The sequence below is a fragment of the Jaculus jaculus genome, chromosome 5, assembly GCF_020740685.1.
Source record: "Jaculus jaculus isolate mJacJac1 chromosome 5, mJacJac1.mat.Y.cur, whole genome shotgun sequence".
NCBI classification, from domain to species: Eukaryota; Metazoa; Chordata; class Mammalia; order Rodentia; family Dipodidae; genus Jaculus; species Jaculus jaculus.
In genome coordinates, this window is record NC_059106.1 from 158,168,822 (window position 1) to 158,191,086 (window position 22,265).

Below are 22,265 nucleotides of genomic sequence, written 5' to 3' on the forward strand. Positions count from 1 at the left end.
CTCAGTAGCTTTACTGTGTGGAGTATAACAGAGCCCTTGTTGAACTTCCCTGAAGGAGTTGGGGATGTTGTGGCATTAAAAGCCAGATTTTTCTCTTGATTTCCTTCCAGCGATTTAAATTGGGATTTGGGCTAGTGGGTGAGGCAGTAGAAAGGGCTCCTGAAATAAAGGGCTAGGGTCTAGATAGGTCAGGAGATTGAGCTGGAGGCCACGAGGGTATGTTGGTCTTAATGTGGTATAGCAGAAGACCAAAATAACTCCCCTGTGACATTTACTGGGGACAGAGGGGCCTTGCTGAGTGGGCAGGATGTTGTGTGTGCTTTCTTAGAGGGCTAGAAAAGGGCAGGACACTGCAGTGAGCCCCTTGTCTATTTTCTCATGTAAGGCACTGAATTAGTTTACCCTGAGAGAGGGTGGGGTAGGGAACAGATTTCTGCATTTTTTGGGTCCTTAAGTCACCAGTGCTTGGGTGGCATTTGTGGAAAACATGGAATGTTTGTTCCATCTCATTGTGGTTGAATGTCTGTGTTGCATGTCCCATTGAAATAAGCTTAAAGCTTGCAGGATGGCAAATGTGATGAGTCCACCCTAACCCCAGCCGCTCTGCAGCAGCTGAACCTTACCTAGGCTGTGGGCTGTGGTGTCTGCTGTTCCCCTGGGAAGACTGGGCAGATCCCTTCCTCATGTCTGTGTCTAGGCCTCCCATCAGGTTCGTTGAAGCCCAGTGAAATCATCTGCTGAAGTGATTTTCTTAGCTGGTAGGTTTGAAGACCTTGGTTGGCTAAAAAAAAAGATAATGAAAAGCCGGGTGTGTGGGCTGGAGAGATGGCTTAGTGGTTAAGCGCTTGCCTGTGAAGCCTAAGGACCCTGGTTCGAGGCTCGATTCCCCAGGACCCACGTAAGCCAGATGCACAAGGGGGCGTGTGCATCTGGAGTTCGTTTGCAGTGGCTGGAGGCCCTGGCACGCTCATTCTCTCCCTCTCTCTCTCTCTCTCTCTCTCTCTCTCTTTCTCTCTCTCTGTCTGCCTCTTTCTCTGTCTGTCACTTTCAAATAAATAAAAATAAACAAAAAAGATAGTACAAAAAAAAAAAAGCCGGGTGTGGTGGCACATGCCTTTAATCTCAGCACTTGGGAGGCAGAGGTAGGAGGATCGCCGAGAGTTCGAGGCCACCCTGAGACTACATAGTGCATTCCAGGTCAGCCTGAGCCACAGTGAGACCCTACCTCAAAAAAAAAAAACAAAAAAAACAGATAACTGCAGTGATCTAAGTGTAGATATGTGGCAAGTGTAGAGGTGCCAGGCAGTGAGAGCAGGTTTATAGGTTTAGGAGAAAAGGAGGATTGTTCTTAAATGTGGAGATCTCTTTCAGACACAAAGATGCAGCAGAATAATCTTACAAAATGCCAACTTTACTTTTCACTAAGATTTGTCCATTTTTGGACATCAGATGACAATTGCCTTCCACCTCAGCACAGCCAGGGAGGCGTAAGGTCAGCTGGGAAGGGTAGGGTAAGGTCAGCAGTAGAACACTTGCCATGTATGTGCGAGAGCTTGGGTTGAATCTAAATATGATGATAAAAAAAAATTAAAGAATACCATGGTCCCTGGCTACGTGTGGGGTGCTGTCAAAACGGGGTGGTGCTTGCCTGTCACGGAGTCGCCTCTGTGAGGCGCGCACTCAGAGTGAGCGTTCAGTTAAGCTGACAAGGACTGTGGAAAGGAAGCTGTTACAAACAGTGCCCTTTGCTTCCTTCATCTTCCTGAGTTGCACACATGCCCTTCTGTTTCACCGTGGCCCCTTCCGAAGGGCCAACATGACCGCAGGCTGCCAGGGGCCCATCGTGCACATGCCACGGGGGTGCGCGTGCCACTGGGGTGCGCAGCCGCTCACCCAGCCCTGTCTCCCGCAGTGTGCCAGGTGATCGGGATGTACGATTACACCGCCCAGAACGATGACGAGTTGGCCTTCAACAAGGGCCAGATCATCAACGTGCTGAACAAGGAGGACCCCGACTGGTGGAAAGGAGAGGTCAATGGGCAAGTTGGGCTCTTCCCATCTAATTATGTGAAGCTGACCACAGACATGGACCCAAGCCAGCAATGTAAGTGCCCTGGAGGCTCCGTTCCTTTCCTCTCTGGTATCTTCCCATGAAACATGCAGCATTGCTCTGATTCTGCTGAGCTTTGCAGAACTTTAAGCTAGACACTGCTGCATTCGCAAGTCTCTTTGAAGACCTTCTGTAATGCAAGACTCTCGTGGGGTTGTTTTTGTATTTTAAATCTTCATTCCTTCTGTAGCATGTGCCTTCCCTGCCCTCCCCTTCCTCTTCTTTTTCTTTCTTTCTTTCTTTTTTTTTTTTTAATCATTTTGGCGCCATGCTGTTTACATGCCTGACTCATTTTCCTAGCTTGGGTTTTGCTCATTGTTTTGTTTTGCTTATGTGTTGTTTTCCTCCTTTTTCTAGGAATCATATGTTGTCCACCCCCCCCTCAGGCTTGAAAGTCCTCAAAGAGACCCACTATCCCATATCACTGCCCAGAGGGATGATGGGAGATGCAGCCTTGATCATGTGACTTCCAGCATGATCACCTACTGCCTTCTGAGTAGAAGAACTCACTGCAGAGCAGTTTACCTCATTTTACCTTAGTTGCATGTGATCGCAATGTTTGAGTCATTACTTACAGAGATAGAAGTGAAAATCACGAACAATACACAGGGTAGTGGGTCCTTTTGTGGCTTTCCTAGTTACTCAAATTGACTTCCCCCACCTTGGCACGGGTGCCTCCAATAGTTTCAAGATTATTTTTAAATATCTATTTTAGCCTTTTAATAAAAACAAGTAAATCAATTACTACTTTGCTATTTTGGTTTTGCAAAAAGACCCACTATCAAGGAATGCTGCATGTGCTATTAAAAATTGTTCCAAATGTCCATCAATCTGAGACTTGATGTATTTTTTTTTTTTTTTTGTCCATTTTGTCCAGTGTTACCAACTAAAATGTGTAGTTTGGGGTTTTTTTCCCCTACCATAGAAGTACAGGGGCGTTGAGTGTATCTGTTCTGAAGATGTGTAGAATGAGCCCAATTAAACAGAAGGTGTTTGTGCTTGTTTGTGTGTATCCTCTGTACCTTGTTGAGCATGTAACGCATCCTGTGCAGAAGAACTTGGTCCCTCCCATGGCAGCCGCTGTTACCGTGTATGACGCTCTAATCGCACTGCGTTGATGTTATTTTGCACAGTGACCTCGTTGCCACACGAGAAAGCACCTGTGTGTTTTTTTTTTTTTGTTGGTTTTTTTTTCCCCTCCCCCTTTTGGTCTCAGATTTATCTGGTTGCGTCGGTGTTTTGTTTTGAGTTTTTTTTTTTTTTTTAATTTGGCGTGTTTTCATACCATAAATCAGTAGCCAAAACCGTTGAGGTTGTTACAATCAACAACATCTACGATCTCTTAGCCTCTACTACATGAAGTCTTATTCCAGTTGCTTTTCATGGAATATTCTGAACAAGTGATATTCTTGACAAAGAATGTATAGAAGTCTTCCCCGCAATTAATTTCCAATGTTTACATTTTTTAACTGGACTGTGGACTTCCTGCAGATTGCTATGACGAGGAGCCCCTGGTCCGTGTGTGTGCCAGCTGTGCGGTAGCTGGAGCCATGTTTGTCTCGTAGACAGTAGTTGGAAGCTTTCAATAAACACATGCCCGTTGCCATGGCGACAGCGCAGAAAACAGGGTGGGGAAACCTCAAGCACAATCTAGCTGTGCTGCTAAGGAGCGTGACCTGCGGTCCTTCTGGGCTGCCGCCCCTGGGAGGCCACGCTCACGGTTGTGTCGAGGTCCTTCTCCCTCGCACGGTGCAGAGGGCGGGGCAGCCCCTCCTCGTCCACTTGCGCGTCAGTATTTTCATGGATACGAATGTAAAATATATAAATATATAAACCTGCGGCTTTAACAACTGTAATACAACCTTTGGATTAGCTATGTGTATAGATAATTAAATTCTTCATATAAAAGTTAGACGGAAATGTCTCTGTGTTCTTGATGTTGGAACCTGGCAGTGGTGAGGGGCAGCACTCAGGACAGGTATGTGCAGTTGTCCCGCTGCCCACGTGTGGTGTGTGGCCTGTGCTCTGTGACATACAGACATGACTGGATTCTCACCGAGTCCCCGTTGAGTGGCACCCCCCCCCCCATCAATACGTAAGCAGTGGCTCCTTATACAGTACTGGTTTCAGAGCATGGGTCTGCCTGTCAACTGAGCTGTGAACTCTCGAGTTTTCAGCTCTTGTTGTTGACACATTGGCAGGTGTGTAATTTGGCTCAGCGTACAAACATTAATAAGGAACCGGTGAGTGCCCCAGACACAGTGAAGATCTAAACATGCCCACGTTCCCTGTGCTCATCTCGGATCCACTCCCGCCAGGCGCACTCAGGTCTCGTGGCCTTTGTGGGAACAAACCAGCACACACACTGAGACATTGTTGGCCACAACTGTGTGCCCGATCCCTCCTCCCGACCCTCACTCAGCAGCCTCCCCTGCCCTTCCCTGGAAAGTGCTTCCCATTTTGTTGAGTGAGCAGACACTGTGGGGAGGTACTGACCACGTCTTGCCTGCCTCCTGGATTCTGGGGAGAGTAGTCTTTAGTTGAATCACAGTACTTGTCCTATTGGGATTCATATTGTGATGGAAGGAACGAGCAGAAAACCAGGGTCCATATAAGTATTTACGGAGTGTGTGAAAAGTTCTCTACCAGAAGTATGGATGCGGGATGTGCGTGAGCAAGTCGTTCAGTGCACGTGAACCGCGAGATGGGCACTGCATAGAAAGGACGGGGACCCCTAAACCTGAGACTTGAAAGGTTAGGAAAGAGCTGGACAAAGTGGGAAGAGAACTGGCTACTGCTGACCTAACTGACTCCTTGCAGCAGACAGTGATCAAGTGTACAGGTCCCACATCTACAAGTTAAAAAGGAAAACATCTAATTAAATTGGAGAAAGCACTGTTTCCTCTAGCCTAACATCAAAGTTTAAAGGTACTAGCCTTGGTTTGCTTTTTCTTTCTTTTTTAAAGATTTATTTATTAGAGACAGAGAGAAGGGGAGAAAGAGACATAGAGTGAGAATAAGCATGCTGAGGTCTCTATCCACTGCACACAAACTCCAGACATGCACCACCACATGCATCTGGCTTTCATGGGACCTGGAAAATGGAACCTGGGTCCCTAGGCTTCACAGGCATGTGCCTTAACCACTGTGCCATCACTCCAGCCCTTGGTTTGCTTTTTGAGCTGTTTAAAAGCAACCAAAGAACTGATCATTAAATCCTTTCACATTGTATGACCATATTCTCACCTGAATTTAGGGTCCAGTTTTGCTCCAGTGGCCTGTGGACAACTGGAGTGTCAAAGAGGTGACGTCCATTGTGCACGTGCGAAGTCCCTGCCCCCCCCCCACTGCAGAGCAAGCCTGGGGGGCTTCTCAGAGGAGCCCAGCCTCATTGCCTCTGTGTAAAAAAGAAGCTGCTCTAAATCTAGGATTCATCCCCTTGTAAAGTGGAACCTATTTCAGCATTGCCCATGTGATGGAGAATGGGGTCTGCAGTGCCGTGCACAGCAGTGCACACCTGGAATCCCATCACTCAGGAGACTGAGGTGGGAGGATCGCTGTGAATTTGAAGCCAGCCTTGACTACATAGTGAGTTCCAGGTCGGTCTGGCCTTATATAAAACCAGGCAAGTCTAGCTTCCAGTTGTAAATGGTAACCGGGTTATTAATCCAAGTTGATTACAGGGTGGATTTGTTGTCAGTAGGAAAACTTGAGCTTAACAAGATCATCCAAGCTGTATGCTTAACCATTTGAAATTGTCCACATCAGTGTTTCTTATCTATAAAACAAAATCAATAGTATCATGTGGGTTACCCCACTAGGAGTCATCATTGCTGACACTCTTGCTGATGGTATGAGTGGATCAAACAAATGAGCGACTGCACAAAACACAAGTCCAGTTCTTTGTTAATTGCTTTCCTTTTATTCATTTATCATGTGTGTGTGCGCGCGCGTGCGCATGCATGTACGTGGAGGCCAGAAGTAATGTCAAGTATCTCTCTCAGTGACTCTGCATCTTGTTTATTCAGACAGGGTTTCTCACTGAACCTGGAGCTCACCAGGGGTTGGCTGGTCTAGCTAGTCTAGCTTGCCCCAGCGGTCCCCCTGCCTCTGCCTCCTGAGCATTTGGTTTACAGGCAGGTGCTGCCGAGCCTGGCAGTTACGTGGGTGCTGGAGTTCCAAGCTCAGGTGCTCACCCTTGAGCAGCAAGCAGTTTACTGACTGAGCCATCGCCTCAGCCCCCAGAGTCCAGGTTCTTGACCCATCACTCCAGAGGAAACCAAGACGGACTCCCGGTTTCCTCTCCCTTTAGAGTCAAGCTTCCCAAGAGCGGCAGTGTCGTGAGGAGGGATAGTCCTGGAATCTGGGCAAAGTTTCCACTCCATCTGGGAATCAGGGAGGCTCCTCACCCAGATAAACAGTTAAGGATGGAACCACCAGTTCTGCTTCCTGGAACCTGGAAATCATTTCTGAGAGAGGAATATTTTTTCCTTTTGAAAAATACAGAATTAATCTGTTTATTCTTCTTTTAAATTACTTATTTATTTGAGAAAGAGACAGACAGGGAGAGAATGGCATGCCAGGGCCTTCGGCCACCTGCTCACACACTACCCAGTGGACGCTGCCCACAGCTCGGTCAATGGTGTGGGTGTGTGCCAGTGAAGCGGTGACTTGCAGGTGGCCTTGGTGCCTTCATCTGTAGCTTGTCACCATCACGCTGACGGTGAGTCAGGGTGTGGCCAGAAAGCGGATGGGGTAGCAACCAGAGTCAGGAAAGCGGCCCAGGCTGACGGTGGCGGTTTCTACATCTGCTGGGTGCATCGCTCCCGAGTGAATTTTGCAAACCTCAGAGGAAGTGAAATGTGCAGATTCACTATTCAAACTGGACACTCCCTTCTGTGTAGATCTCCAGACTCTGACCCAGGAGAGGGGAAGCGGGGATGACGTCATCTACCAGTGTTCATGAGGGAAGCTGTACTCCTGAAGCCTCTGGTTTCCCTTCATATGCCCCGCGAAGGCCCCTTTTCTTGGTCCCTGTCCCCCACACACATACACATTGAGGAAGTGTTTCATTCCAGAGCCTGGCAGGAAGGAAGTCGGGTGAAGGTTACATGCTAAGATCTTAGAAAGCTGAGTGTCCCCTTAACAATGAAGACCCTGAGGGTCTGTGGTCTTATCTGTGGCCCTGCTGACTCCCAGGGCGGGCCACCTCTTTCTGCTTGCACCACTTGAGAAGAGTGTCTGTGTCTTCCCAGAGCCTCGGAAGCTGCACCTGCCCAGAATTATTGGGGACTGCCGCTTTGGAAGATGAGGACAGGTCATCTTTCCCTCCTGCGATTCCCATACCGCTGAAATCATGGTGGACATTTTCACATATCAGTGCCACATTTCATTGCCCTCCACGCCCCCTTCATGCTAAGCCTTCTAAGACTGCAGGCAAGTTTTCCAAAGACAAGTTGCCCCAGATGACTGAGGTGCTAAACATAGGCGCATCAACACAAGTTCAGTCTAACACTTTGGGACATTTTGTTTTCCTAGAGGCTACTGTCTATAGGAAGATGGCGATTCTGAAGGAGACATCAACATGTCTGTTCCTTTGGCCCTTATTAGGGTCAGAGCCATCTAGGATGATGGTTCAGAGCATGCGAACAAATCCCAGCCCTGCCGCTGGCCAACTAGATAACTCTGCTTTTCTTTCCTTTTTTTACATACGTAGAGAGAGAACATTAGCATTGATTGGGCATGAAGCAGATGGAAGCTTTGTCTTTGTAGGCAAAGGCTTTGCGTCTGGCCAGCAGGTGCCATGCAATCCAGTCCCATGCCTTCCTGGTTGCTCGCAGTAAACCAAAAAGTGTGGGGGGGGGGGGGGCTAGGTGCTTTAGAAGACCTGTCAGCAAATACACTTTTTCAGATTAGAAATTTCAGAGAGTGGACAGCTTCCCTTTAAAGCCTCACACTTGCAAGTTTGCCCCGATAACTTGAACACCAATCCCAGCCCCTTCCTCCCTGTCAGCAGGAGAGCCACCTGCATAGAAGCCAGTAGCCTTTCGGAGCATCTTTCCTGCTGCATGCCTGAACTATGCGGACATTCTGCCCCAAACCAGAGTCCCCGTCCTCCCCTCCCCGCCCCCAGCAGACTGCTGGTGGATTCAGACAAGCCGCCAGTTTCACACGGCAGCCGGTGGGGCGGCCAACTGGGAAAATGGAATGTGCAAGGCTTTTAAATACCACGTCTGTGGACTGTGTTGGCAGGCCCATACAGAGCCCCACAATAAACCTGTCAGAAATGCGTTGAGTCACTGGGTCCTTTCTTTCTCGTCACAGCCTTCTGTGGCCTTGTGTTCTGCCAACAAAGAATGGAACGTTCAACACTCGACCTCCCCCCACATCCAAGACACGCCAGCCACTGAGGGGTTTTAATTATTATCATTATTTATTTATTTTATTTAAACAGTCTTGGCTAGGGACATGTACTCCCCCAGAATGTTGTCCCCAGAGCAGCCACCCCCTAGCACATTAAGACCTCCAGAACGCTCATTCTGTCTGCCCCCTTCTGCGCAGACACCTCTCAGGATCAGGTTTTGGACACCTCTGCTCTGTTTGCTTGCTGGCTGGAGCAACGGACCTCCCCAGCAGAGCAGCAAACTACGCAGGCCTCTTGGCTGGCTGGGGCGTTGCCTTGGATTCCCTGTGGGAAGACCCCACATGGCTGAACCCTTAGTAACCGACCCCCACTGACTTGGTATCATATGGTAACCCCTCACCCCATCCCACTTTTAAAATATTTTTAATTGTTTATTTGTGTGAGAGAGAACAGGCACACAAAGGGTCTTCAGCCACTGCAAACGAACTCCAGACACACGCGCCACCTTGTGCACCTGGCTTACGTGGATCCTGGGGAATCGAACCTGGGTCCTTTGACTTTGAAGGCAAGCGCCTTAATTGCTAAGGCATCTCTCCAGCCCAGAACCCCAGTCCCATTTTTTTTTTATTATTTATTTTGTTATTTATTTGAGAGAGAGAGAAAGAAAGAAAGAAAGAAAGAGGGAGAGAGAGAGAAAAAAAAGGGCACACCAGGGCCTCTAGCCACTGCAAATGAACTCCAGATGCGTGAGCCACATGTGCATCTGGCCTATGTGCCCAGTCCCATTTTTTAAAATATTGTTTATTTATATTTATTTATCTGAGAGAGACACATAAGGAGGCAGAGAGAGAATGTGTGCCAGGGCCTCCTGCCATTGCAGAGGAATTCCAGATGCATGTGCCACCTTGTGCATGTGGGTTACATGGGTCCTGAGGAATCAAACCTGGGTCCTTTGACTTTGCAGACAAGCGCCTTAATTGCTAAGGCATCTCTCCAGCCCAGCCCGCCAGCCCCATTTTTTAAAATTTTGTTTATTTTTAGTTATTTATTTGAGAGAGAGAGAAAAAGAGGCAGAGAGAAAGAATGAGCACACCAGGGCCTCCAGCCACTGCAAAGGAACTCCAGATGCATGCTCTACCTTGTGCATCTGGCTTACGTGGGTCCTGGGGAAGCAAGCCTCCGACGGGGTTCCTTAGGCTTCACAGGCAAAAGCTTAATCGCTAAGCCATCTCGCCAGCCTTCCCCCGATCCCCCCCATCCCATTTTCAAGGGGCAGAATGACATCTGCCAGCACCCTGCCCGTCCTTCCTCTCCTGCTGTTCCCACAAGCCCTCCTCCCAGGAAGTAGAACCAGCCTGGCAACAAGGCGGTGCTCACTGGTACGCACGCTGGCATGATGTCTGCTCTGAAACCTGCAAAGATGGGAGGATCTGGCAAGAGAGAAATCAGTCACTGAGCAAGGGCTAGTGAAGGAGTGGAGGGGCTGGCCTGGGGAGGGTGCTCTGAAGAGGCAGGGGCTGGATCCTGACCGCAGAGTTCTCTCAAAGTCAGAGTCTTGGCCCAAGGATGGCATGAGTATTCAAACCCGTCTTTTTGCACTCAGGCTCTCCTTCCAGCTTGTCCCTCTAAGCCAAGGGCTGTTAGAAAAACCCAGGTTTTGCTTACGTTCATTGAGGATTCCAGTCCCCATAGTACATACAATGGCTGGTCTTCTACATTGTCTTCGAGACCCTGCATGGCTTGCTCTTTTTTTTTTTTTTTCTCTTGGATCCAAGACTTTAGTGTAATGAGGAAGAAGAAAGGAGGCAGACAACGAGGTAGAAAGAAAGAAGATGTGTGCACCAGAGAGACAAGATAGAGAAGCAAAAACAGATACATGCACCTGGAGCAGGAGAGCCGAAAGAGCTGTTTGCCACCGCCCCCCCCCCCCACTGCGCTTCTTTTCTTGCTTTTTCTGGCTTCATTTATTCTTGTTTAAACTCAGTTTTTATCCCAGCTTGGTCCTCACCTCCTTGGGTATGCTGCCCCAGAATTTCTTTCTTTTTTTTGGTGGGGGGGCAGGTTTCAAGGTAGGGTCTCTCTCTAGCTCAGGCTGACCTGGAATTCACTATGTAGTCTCAGGGTGGCCTCGAACTCACGGCGATCCTACTACCTGTGCCTACCGAGTGCTGAGATTAAAGGCATACGCCACCACGTGCCCGGTCCCCCCAGCATTTCTTTATGCTTGATGTGAAGTCATAGGTGGGATCTTGGCTCAGTGTCCGTCACCTTCTGAGGACCCCTCACAAAAGTCAAAGCTTTTTTTTTTTGTCCCAAGTGGCTTTCCACCTGGTGCCTGAAGACTCTGTCCTCCAAACTAAACACAGCTTTGTGGAATGTGCAGGAGTCAGAGTCCCCCCCCCACCCCCACCCCGGCGCCAGGGCCACATCCTGGCCCAGAGGAAGTGAAAGGTATGCGGGTGACACTGATGATTTCATGATTTGTCCCTCTGTGCTGACATTGCGTCTCCCTTCTCTGGGCTCCTGGATGCCTCCTGCTATCCAGTCAGGAGGTGGTGTGCGGCTGTTTAGACCATGGGTCCCTCCATCCTCTGGCTGTACCCTGCCTAGGGCCATCACAGCCTCCACCCCACCTCCCCAGAATTCCTGCCTCAAGTTTAAGTCTCCCATACCCCCCCCCCACCCGCAGGAAGTACCCTTAACCTGCCTCGCTCCCTCCCTCCAGCTTACCTGTCACCCTTCCCACTGCACCACCTTGCCATCGTGACTCAGCACTTCCCTGAACTTACCACACAATAGGATGAGCACTTAGGCTGATTCATGAATACGCGGTCCCCGATGGCTAAAGAAGTGGCAGTGGTGGATAGTCCCTCCTTGCTTTGTCCCCTCTCCTTTTACCAGCACAGTCCTTCTTCCCCAGCTGGGCTGTGGGTGTCAACATCTTATGCATTCTCTTCACCGTGTGATGCTTAAACCCCAGCATGAAGCCTACGTTGAGGAAGGCTCTAAAACAGCTGGGCCCACGTCTTTAATCCCAGCACTCGGGAGACAGAGGTAGGAATATCGCTGTGAGTTCAAGGCCACCCTGAGACTACATCGTGGACAGCCTGGGCTCCAGCGAGACCTTACCTCAAAAAATAAAAATAGGAGCCGGGCGTGATGGCACATGCCTTTAATCCCAGCACTTGGGAGGCAGAGGTAGGAGGATCGTCATGAGTTCGAGGCTACCCTGAGACTACATAGTGAATTCCAGGTCAGCCTGGGCTAGAGTGAGACACTATCTTGAAAAACAAACAAACAAAAATAATAATAAAATAAAAATAGGCCTGGGGAGATGGCTTAGTAGTTAAGGCACTAGCCTGCAAAGCCTGAGGACTCATGTTCAACTCTCCAGGTCCCATGTAAGCCAGACACACAAGGTGACACAAGCGTGCATTGTTGCTCATGCACACAAGATGGTGTATGTGTCTGAAGGTCAGTAGTCAATTGCAGTGGCTGGAGGCCCTGGCACACCAATTCTCTCTCTATCTCATAAAAAAAATTATTTAAAAGACAGAAACTTTTTAAAAGTCCTAAGACATGGGCTGGAGAGATGGCTTAGCGGTTAAGCGCTTGCCTGTGAAGCCTAAGGACCCTGGTTCAAGGCTCGATTTCCCAGGATCCACGCTAGCCAGATGCACAAGGGGGCACACGTGTCTGGAGTTCGTTTGCAGTGGCTGGAGGCCCTGGAGTACCCATTCTGTCTCTCTCTCTCTCTTTGCCTCTTTCTCTCTCTGTCTGTCACTCTCAAATAAATAAATAAAAATATACAAAAAAATTTAAAAAATAAAATAAAAAGTCCTAGGACAGAATTTACTAATCTTCAGACTAGTTCTGCATTGTTCTTGGGACCTCCCAGCCATTCCACACACTACCTGGCCGTGCATGCGTTCAGCTTGCTTTCTCCCCCACCAGTGTGCGCTCATCACAAAAGCAAGGACCTAAGCCGGGCGTGGTGGCGCACGCCTTTAATCCCAGCACTTGGGAGGTAGAGGTAGGAGGATTGCCGTGAGTTCAAGGCCACCCTGAGACTCCATAGTGAATTCCAGGTCAGCCTGGGCTATAGTGAGACCCTACCTCGAAAAAAAAAAAAAAAAAAAAAGCAAGGACCTGATGATGCAGGTAACGTGCTTGCTGTACAAGCATACAAAACTGACTTTGGACTCCCTAGTATCCTCATGAAAATGCAGTTACAGTGGCACAAGCCTGTACCTCACTGTGGGGAGGCAAAGACAAGAAGATCCACATCTTGCTGGCTAGCCGTCTAGGCCAATCAGTGAGCTCTAGGTTCAACACGAGCCCCTGAATCAAAAACTGAGATGGTGAACCAGTGAGAACACCCACTGTCGACCTCTTGCCTCCACATACATGTGCATACACCCACACATGTAAACAGGCACACATATACCACGTGCATACACCTGGTGGGGAGAAGCTGGACTGATCTGTCCAGTTGCTAAAACTTAGCAAGAAATGGCTCAGGTTCAAGGTGTCTATTTATGTTCCAATAGGGCCAGTTTGTGAAGTTTAGGAGAGAGCTTGGGAACCAGGTGTTCCCACACATGTCTGAAAGCCAGTGCCCTTGGGTTGTGACGTACACCTGCCGGTCACAGAACCTCGGAAGCTCCCTGGGCTGGGGCTGTTCCAAGACTGGTCAGCCAAGGATCGTTTTTTGGAGAAGACTCAGCCTTAACCCACTGGTCACATGGTATCCGAGCCTGAACTCAGAGGACAAGCGTGTTCTTTGAGCTAGATCGTGCAGGAAGCTGGGGGAGGAAAGAGGGTGTGGGCCCCTTCAGGAACACTGGAAGGTTCCCCACAGCTCTGTTCCTGGAGAGTGCTCAAGCAGAGGTTTTACTCCTGATAGGGGGAGTCGCCATACGTCTCCAGATGCCACTGTCCCATGGGGTCTAATGACATTGCTAGGTGGCGCATCAGCACATCAGAACCACGCAGAAACTTTACAAATCATGGATGCCGGGTCTCACCTTGGAGAGTCGGCTGTAATTGGTCTGAGTCCATCAGGATGCTGGGAGTTTTCAAGCTACTCCTCCGTACTTGAGGACCATGGCCTCCATTCATTTACACACGGCTGCCAATGTGACCTTCCTGAAGTGCAGCTCAGATGTCCCCAGCTCTGTAGCCCAAACCCCAGTTGTGCTTCCCACCCAGTGTGGGCTAAATTGGGTCTCCCAGTATTCACAGGTCAAAACCCCAGGGACCCCAAGATATGGGTGATTTGGGCAATTGTGTCTTCAAAGAAGGATTTAAACGTTAAAGTGGATCATACTGTAAAATGCACTTTATTTTATTAACGAGGGCTGGAGAGATGGCTCCCTGGGTAAGGTGCTTGCCCGCAAAAGCCTGAGGACCCAAGTTTGATTCCCCAGTACCCATGTAAAGCCAGGTGGCACATGTGTCTGCAGTTCATTTGCAGTGGTTAGAGGCTCTGGTATGACCACTCTCTCCCTCTCTTTCTCTTCTTCCCTCTTTGTTTCTCTATCTGCCTCTTTCTCAAATAAATAAATAAAATATTAAAAAAGAATCAATAAAGGTTAAAATGAGGCTACCAGAGTAGATCCTACTCCAATCCAACCCAACCTGTGTCTTTTTGTTTGTTTGTTTATTTTTATTTATCTGAAAGTGACAGGCAGAGAGAGAGGGTGGGGAGAGGGAGAGAATGGGCGTGCCAGGGCCTCCAGCCACTGCAAATGAACTCCAGATGCGTGTGCCACTTTGTGCATCTGGCTTGTGTGGGTCCTGAGGAATTGAGCCTCGAACGAGGGTCCTTCGGCTTCACAGGCAAGTGCTTAACCACTAAGCCATCTCTTCAGCCCCAACCTGTGCCTTTTAAAGAAGAAACCAATGCTCACAGATCTTGCCACGCTGAGTGCCCTGCCTTCCCAGTGTGTCCAGGGCAAAGTTGTAAAATAAAGACAGTCTAACTGGCAAGAAAGAAAGGAAGGAAGGAAGGAAGAAAGGAAGGAAGGAAGGAAGGGAGGGAAAGAGGGAGGGAGGGAAAGAAAGAAAGAGAAAGAAAGAAAGGGAGAATGAGAGAGAGAGAGAAAGAAATAAAGAAAGAAAGAAAGAAGGAAAGAAAGAGAGAGAGAGAAAGGAACCAGACACCAGGGACTTGTATACTCAGAGACAAAATCCCGTGAGGACACAGGAAGAAAGCATGTTTACATTCCAAGGAGAAAGCCTCAAGAGAAATCCACCCGCAGGCACCTTGACCTTGGACTCCAACCACCAGAGCCATGACATAGTGAACTTCTATTGTTTCTGTTTGAGCCCTTGGTCGTAGCGGCCAGGGCACACTAAGACGGCATCTTTCTGACAAGGCAAGAGGCATAATGGTTAAGAACACAGATTCCTTTCTCTCTTTAATAACTGAGGCTTTGTTGGGTTATTTATCTTCTCAATGAGGCTAACAGTTAAGTACTGCATGGGATTATTGGTAAGGATTCAGTGCCCAGAACTGTGAGCTCAGTTTGGCCTCATCCCAGTGCCTGCTTCTCTCTCCCACATGTGTCCCTGGGGCTCCCAGAACCCCACTCTGACTCCCTGTGCTTCAATGTCCTCTCTGAGTTTGAATCCCTCACCATTACCCACCATCCTGTATTTGGCTAACGATGTCTGTCTTGGTTGGTTTGTGTTGCGGAAACAGAGTACCAGAGAGTGGCTAATCTTGTTGTTGTGTTGAGGTAGGGTCTCACTCTAGCCCAGGTTGACCTGGCACTCACTCTGTAGTCCCAGGCTGGCCACTAATTCGCAGCAACCCTCCTTCCTCTTCCTCCCAAGTGCTGGGATCAAAGGTGTGCGCCAGTGAGCCCAGCAAGAGTGGATAAATTATAAAGAAATGTGGGGGACTTCTGTGGTGGAAGGACTGACAGACACACATATGGCAGTTGACCACATCCGCTCATTAGGATCCCAGCTCCCAGATAACAGCATCGCTCCATTCATGAGAAGAGCTCTCCTGGTCTAAGCATGCCTGGCATCCCACCTCTCAACATGGCTGCTGGGGGTGAGGTTTTCAACCTGTGGACTTAGGGGGGACGTGTCCAGCCATAGCAAAGTCCAGCCCCAATCCTCCTTGGTTCCCAGATCTCTCTGGTCAACACTGTCTCCTTCTTTGCATTCCAATAAAACTGTGCTCATAATACTGCCATTGTGTACCCCGAAGGGCTTATTCATGGCAGCTGCTAAGGAACCCTAAATTCCTGCAGGATGGGGCACATGGGAAATAGGTGCTCAGTAAGAAATGTATGGGTGGTGAAAAAAATGCAGCCAAGAATGAGCTTAAAAGTATAGACCATAGGGCTGGAGAGATGGCTTAGCCGTTAAGCGCTTGCCTGTGAAGCCTAAGGACCCCGGTTCGAGGCTCGGTTCCCCAGGTCCCACGTTAGCCAGATGCACAAGGGGGTGCACGCGTCTGGAGTTCGTTTGCAGAGGCTGGAAGCCCTGGCGCGCCCATTCTCTCTCTCTCCCTCTGTCTTTCTCTCTGTGTCTGTTGCTCTCAAATAAAAAATAAATAAAAATATTTTAAAAAAAAAAAAAGTATAGACCATAAAGGGACTGTGCCAGGAACCCAGTTAGAAAGTCATCAATGGCATCTCCCCCCCCCCCACACACACACACCGCATTCATATTTATGGCAGATTAAAACATGGTTCTGCCAGAGGGAAGCTTAACTTTCACCACTTCTTAACAGTCATTAAGCTGCCTGGCAAGGCATGTGTACTGGTTTGCCCTTCTTGGAAGAAAATGAAGCGTATTTGGAAGCTGTGTGAGCCATTTTAAGCTTCTAAATTATGCCTGAGGGCAGCAGAGTGATGACCCCAAGGGACCCTATGTGTGCACAGAGAGTCCCCTATGACAGATCAGGATGGCTGGCCTGGGCCCAGCTGCATAGGGATCTTTTTGGTTTTATTGGTGACACCAACCAGACTTCTCCTGATCCCCATAAAAATCCAGTCTTGAGCTGGGCATGGTGAAACATGCCTTTAATCCCTGCACTTGGGAGGCGGGGGGAAGGAGCATGGCTGTGAGTTTGAGGTCATCCTGGGACTACAGAGTGAGTTCCAGGTCAGCCTGGGCTACAGTGAGACCCTACCTCGGAGGGGTGGGGGGGGGGAGAAGAAAAAGAAAAAAATTTTCCAGTCTTGAGGATTAGCTACTCTGAGGTTTCCGGGACGGATATCAGCTCACAGCCAGGCCTCTTTAGAGGCATCTGTGAGTCAGCAGGGGAACAGAGCCTTGGATGTCTGAGCCTCCAGCAGACTGCAGGTTCCCAAGGGCAAGGCCTGGACCTCACCTGTCACACGACTTCATAGCTTGGGCAGCATGAGGACTTCAGAGGTCAGCTGCGGGGTGGAGAAGCAAAGCATTTAACCAGACCCTTCACGGCACCCTCACTTGGCGGGCTGGGCTTGGGGGGGGGGCTTCATCTGCATTTTCTACAGGACAGGGCATCCCCATACCATACCACTCTGCCCAACATGTTGTAGGGCTACAGGTAGAATCCTTTTCTCAGGAGGATCCAATCAGTCCCGGGAGTATAGCTCATATGTCAAGAGAGACTGAAACCATGGGCCCATATTTCCCAACTCAGGTCAACTCGAGAGACACCTCCAGTGTAGACAGGAGCTGCTGGCGTCCAGTAGACATGCCGTTCTGTTGACACTGTCCTAGCCAGAGCCATTTAGTGAGGGGATCTGCGCTGAGTGCCTCCAGAGACACTGCGTCTTTTCTCCCTGAAGATGATGTTTTTCACCACGCTTCCACAGTGTTCTTTCTGGGTCCCGTCCACATTTTGTTCCTGATTTGTTTTAAAAACAATCAAAACATTTTATTTATTTATTTGTAAGGAAAGACAGAATGGATATGCCAGGGCCTCTAGGCACTGCAAACTCCAGATGCATGTACTACTTTGTGCATCTGGCTTTACGTGGGTCCTGGACAATCAAACTCTGGTCATTAGGCATTGCAAGCCAGCACCTTAACAACTGCTGAGCCATCTCTCTAGCCCTTGTCCTTATATTTTATTATTATTATTATTTTGTTTTTCGAGGTATGGTCTCACTCTAGCCTGGGCTGACCTGGAATTCACTATGGAGTCTCAGGGTGGCCTTGAACTCACGGCAACCCTCCCGCCTCTGCCTCCCGAGTTCTGGGATTAAAGGCGTGCGCCACCACGCTCCGCCCTTGTCCTTATTTTTAAGATGTTTGTTTATTTATTTACTTGCAAGAAGAAAGAGAGAGAGAAGAGAGAATTGGGTACACCAGGGCCTCTTGCTGCTACAGACAAACTCCAGATGCATGTGCCACCATGTGCATGCGGCGTTACATGGGAACTGGGGAATTGAACCCGAGCTGTTAGGCTTTGCAAGAAAGTGCCCTTAACCACTGAGCCATCTCTTCAGCCCCAGTGTCTCCAGTTTTGTACTGGTGTTATTCCTCTGTGACCTGGCCTTTCCTACCACCTCTTATATTCTCTTTCACTGTCTGTGTTCACCTGGCACCCAGGCAAACGCTTGGTCCTGCCCACACACCCAGCACGACGAAGACCTTGTCTTCCCCAGCACAGACACGGCTCTGACCTCGCCATGCCCGCCTGCCTGCCCGCTCTCACCAGCACTCTTGGCTGGCCCACTCTTAAATGCTTGCCAGTTTTAATTTAATTGTCCTGTTGCTTCTCCCCCAAGCTTGAGGTTCACCAAGGACAAGGGCATTGTCTTGCTTACGTCCCTGTCTCTCTGACTTCTTAGGAACGTTATAAATATTTATTAACCAAACTTATGTATATTTTGGTTCCTTTGTAACAAGAACTGGGTCTGTTTGTTTGTTTTGCACAGTGACTAGGGGTGAGTTTTGTTTTCAAAATTATGTTTCTCCTGGGGAAAGGTAGAAAAATGATTGGGGTTGAGGTGGCCCATCTACTTCATATACATATAAAATCTTGTTTATTTGTGAGGAGAAAGGGGGGAGAGAGAGAATGGGTATGCCAAGGCCTGTTGCTACCGTAAAAGAACTCCAGATACATGCCCCACTTTGTGCATCTGGGTTTATGTGGGTATGGGGAATCGAACCTGGGCCATCAAGCTTTGCAAGCAAGTGCCTTAACCGTTAAGCCATGTCTCCAGGCCCCCTATCTACTTTTCATCCTAAGTGGTTTGTATCCTTTGAAATTTTCCAGTACACTTGGGTTCATCTACCATTTATAATTAAAAAGGATTTCAAGTGTACTGTTTATAGGGATGGAGAGATGGCTTAGAGGTTAAGGCATATGCCTACAAAGCCTAAGGACCCAGGTTTGATTCTCCAGGTCCCACATAAACCAGATGCACATGGTGGCACATGCGTCTGGAGTTTGTTTACAGTGGCTAGAGGCCATGGCGCACCCATTCTCTCACTCTCTCCCCCTCTCTGTCTTTAATAAGTAAATAAAAATAAATCTTTTTTTTTTTTTAAAGAAAGCCTATACTGTTTATAGTTAAGGGGACACCGTGACCTTTTTGGGGGTAAGATTTTCTTATCTGCAGGCTTTGCAAAAGGACATTGCAGACCTGTCCATTTTGTGTGTTTAAGAAAATTATACAAAATTTAAGAGCATATATTGGGAATTTTATGTAACAGGGGAACATTTTTAACTGCAGAGTCATTGGTGATATTATTTCAGCTGTGGCCAATTTTAGTTGCAAGGCTCTCTTCGTCCCCCAACCGCCCCCCCATGGCCATGGAAAATCATTGGCCATACCTTATCCTGCCGTTGCTCATTGAGCCAGGCAGTTGGCAAACTATGTGTATCCTGGTACCCAAAGGAGAGAAGGAATATTTCCCTCCACCCCTAAAAAAAGCCTTCTTGTTTGCAATGCCTTTTCCACTTGCCCTACTTCAAATAATGGAAGTTTCAAAACTCTCTTTAAAAAAAAAAAAAAAAGTGGTTTTCCAAAGGAAGGGTATTTTTGGGATCAGAATCCTTTTTTTCAAGTCGTATTTGGTTCTGTTCGTCTGGCAGTCACCCACAAAAATTTTTTAAACAGTATCCCATGGGTCAGTTTAGCGGTTAAAAAGACCATTTCCAGCCACCACGGATGGAGTATGATGTGGAAACAAATCTAACAGAACTTTTTTGCCTTTGGCTGTGTTTTGGGCCCAGACAGGTCATCTGAGACATCCTCCTGTCTCCATGAAGTCTGGCAGTTGGACCTGCATGGGGCTGAATTCTTGGGGTTAGCAGCTCCCCCCCCCCCCCCGCGCAGGCCTCTTAGTTCCAGTACCCACTGAGGCCCAGCAGGTGTGTGCCTGGGGAGGCCAGAGCTGCCGCCCTGTAAGGCCCTAGGAAGCAGGAAGTCCCTGTTTCTTCAAACTCATACCCAGAAGAACTTCTGAAATCCAAAAGTAACCAGTCATCTTTTCTGACAGGTCCTTCTTTAGAACATCTCTGTTGTTCTAACGTGTCTTCTGGTCCCTGGCACCTCCTTGTCATAGAGGGTGATCCTGGCCTGAGTATTAGGGTCTAGTAATGGGAGAAGGGGTCTTGTTGGCAGGTGGAGTGGGCAGTTCTCTGTCCTGTGTATTGCCTTGTTGTTAGGACAGCGATACACTCTCAGCCCTTGGGAGTGGGGTACAGCCACAACCCTCAACCTGGTGTGTTGGGAGAGTGGTGTCAACTTCGATCTGGTGTGTGTGGGGGTGCCACCTTCATCCTGGGGAGTAGTACCAACTTCGACTTCATGTGAAGGGGAGCGGTGCCACCTTAAGCCTGGAGAGTAGTGTCACGTTTTACAGGGAAAGTGGAAGGACATCTCGTTCCGCTGGGAGAGGGAGGGTCTCTGAGTCTTGGAGTTCCGAGCTGGGGTCTGGAGGCAGGTTTTCACCCTGAACCCTCAGCTTCCAGCACTCCTGGCGCCCAAATCATGGTGGGACGCCAGTAAATATTTGTCAAATGGGTCAATGAGAGCTGTGAACAAGGCTTTTAAACCCGAATAAAATTGCAGGACAAACTGGGCGTGGTGGCGCAGGCCTTTAATCCCAGCGCTCGGGAGGCAGACACAGGGGGAGCGCCGTGAGTTCGAGGCCACCCTGAGACTACATAGTGAATTCCAGGTCAGCCTGGGCCAGAGTGAGACCCTACGTCGAAAAAACAAATGATAATAATAATAATACTAATAAAACAAAATTGCGTGCCTAAATGTGCATGTATGTGGCGAATGGCACCCTTGCATTTGCTGGATAAGAGTCCACAGCATCCATCGGATTTCCCCAGGGCACTGTGACCTAAAGGGACGGTTGGAAGACTGGTCAAACCAGCGTCCACTCCTGGACTCACGTGCACGTTGCTGCTACCACTTGTGCACGGCGCTGCGAGGTGAATTTAGAATTGATTGCTCTGTACAATGTAAGTAGTCACCCCCAGAAACAGCCTGACAACCCCAGGAGGCTGTCACCCAGAGAAGCACACTCCCAACCCCACGGGCTGCTGCAGTTTTGCCCTTGAACAGCAAATGGCCTTGGATTCACTCTCGCGACAGTGGGTAAAAATAGAGCGGGACTGGATCTGCCTCCCTTCCAACTCACAACTGTTGCCCCGCTGACTTCTGCAAGAGGCGTTAAGGAGACGAGGTGCCGCAGCTTACCATAGCCGGGAGGAGCTGGAAACTAAGCATTCATTCAGGCCTTGCTTTCTTCCCAAGAGCTGGGCCCCATGGGCGGCCAAGCCGATGAGCCAAAAGCAGACACTTCTACAGCCCGTGCCAAGGTCACACTCACCTTGTGGTGCTGGGGAAGTCTAGCTCAGCTGCACACACAGGCCGAGTGAGGTCCAGGACAGAAGGGCATTAAGGTAAAGACAGCTCATTCTTGCTGCTTTCCTGGCATTGCCCCTGGCTATCCTGGGCTGTTCCTCTTCCAGCAAGTGAGGCTGCCCCATCCGGGAAGTCTAGTGAGCCAGGGGAGGGAACAAAACCAGGTCCGGGCCTGCCCTGGAGCTAAGAGCTGGAGCAGCAAACAGGTTGCCAAGAAGTCTACATCACTTGGCCCAGAGGGATCACTGTGTACATGGAAGCTTCAGCATCTATATACACAGACCTGCTCAGTCCTGAACCCAGATAACCCCCCTTTGGAGGGCGAGAAAGAATCTTTAAGGAACCCTGCCTTCTCAAACTTTCATCTACCTAAAAATTCACTGGGGAGCTTGTTAAATCGCACAGTCCTGGGCCCCACCTCCAGATATTCCGTTCGGCAGTGGCCGGGTAACTTGAATCTCTAACCCTGTGTGCTGATGGTGCTGGTGTAGGGACCACGCTTAGAGAACCGCGCTCCTTCCTACCGGGGAGTCCAGTACACCGTGTTCTGTTGCGCCCCCTTGTGGGAAGTGGAGAGGTGAGAAATGAAAGCCAACGAATGCCACCCCCACTAACAGGCAGGACATCTCTGAGTGCGTGTATCTTGTAAATTTGCTTTCTGTGATAAGTAAAGACCCTCTAAACCTGGAGTGATGGCGTACGACTTTAATCCCAGCACTGGGGAGGCAGAAGTAGGAGGAGCACCGAGAGTTCGGGGCCACCCTGAGACTACATAGTGAATTCCAGGTCAGCCTGGGCAAGAGTGAGACCCTCCCCTCTCCCCACCACACACAATCTAATTAAAAGAAGTGTGTATGGAAGACTGTCCTGGAAGAGGTGGGCTTTGGCCTGATTGGGTTGCTCCTGAGAACTGGTGACTGGAGCAGCGGCCAGACTCCTCCAA

The 22,265-nt window shown here is 49.1% G+C and overlaps 1 protein-coding gene across 9 annotated transcripts in view; it reads left to right on the top strand.

The window, feature by feature from the left end:
* The window catches only part of Itsn1 (intersectin 1), a 227,127-nt gene that overhangs the window by 169,976 nt on the left and 34,886 nt on the right, over positions 1–22,265 (top strand). For 6 of the 9 annotated variants that reach the window (XM_004654454.2, XM_045150359.1, XM_045150358.1 and 3 more), the window contains one exon: positions 1,913–2,104. In XM_004654454.2, the coding sequence (XP_004654511.2) occupies positions 1,913–2,104 (192 nt within the window). Of the gene's footprint in view, positions 1–1,912; positions 2,105–2,467; positions 4,023–7,365; positions 8,401–22,265 lie in introns of those variants that run through there. The other 3 variants (XM_045150362.1, XM_045150363.1, XM_045150361.1) reach the window with 3 other exon arrangements.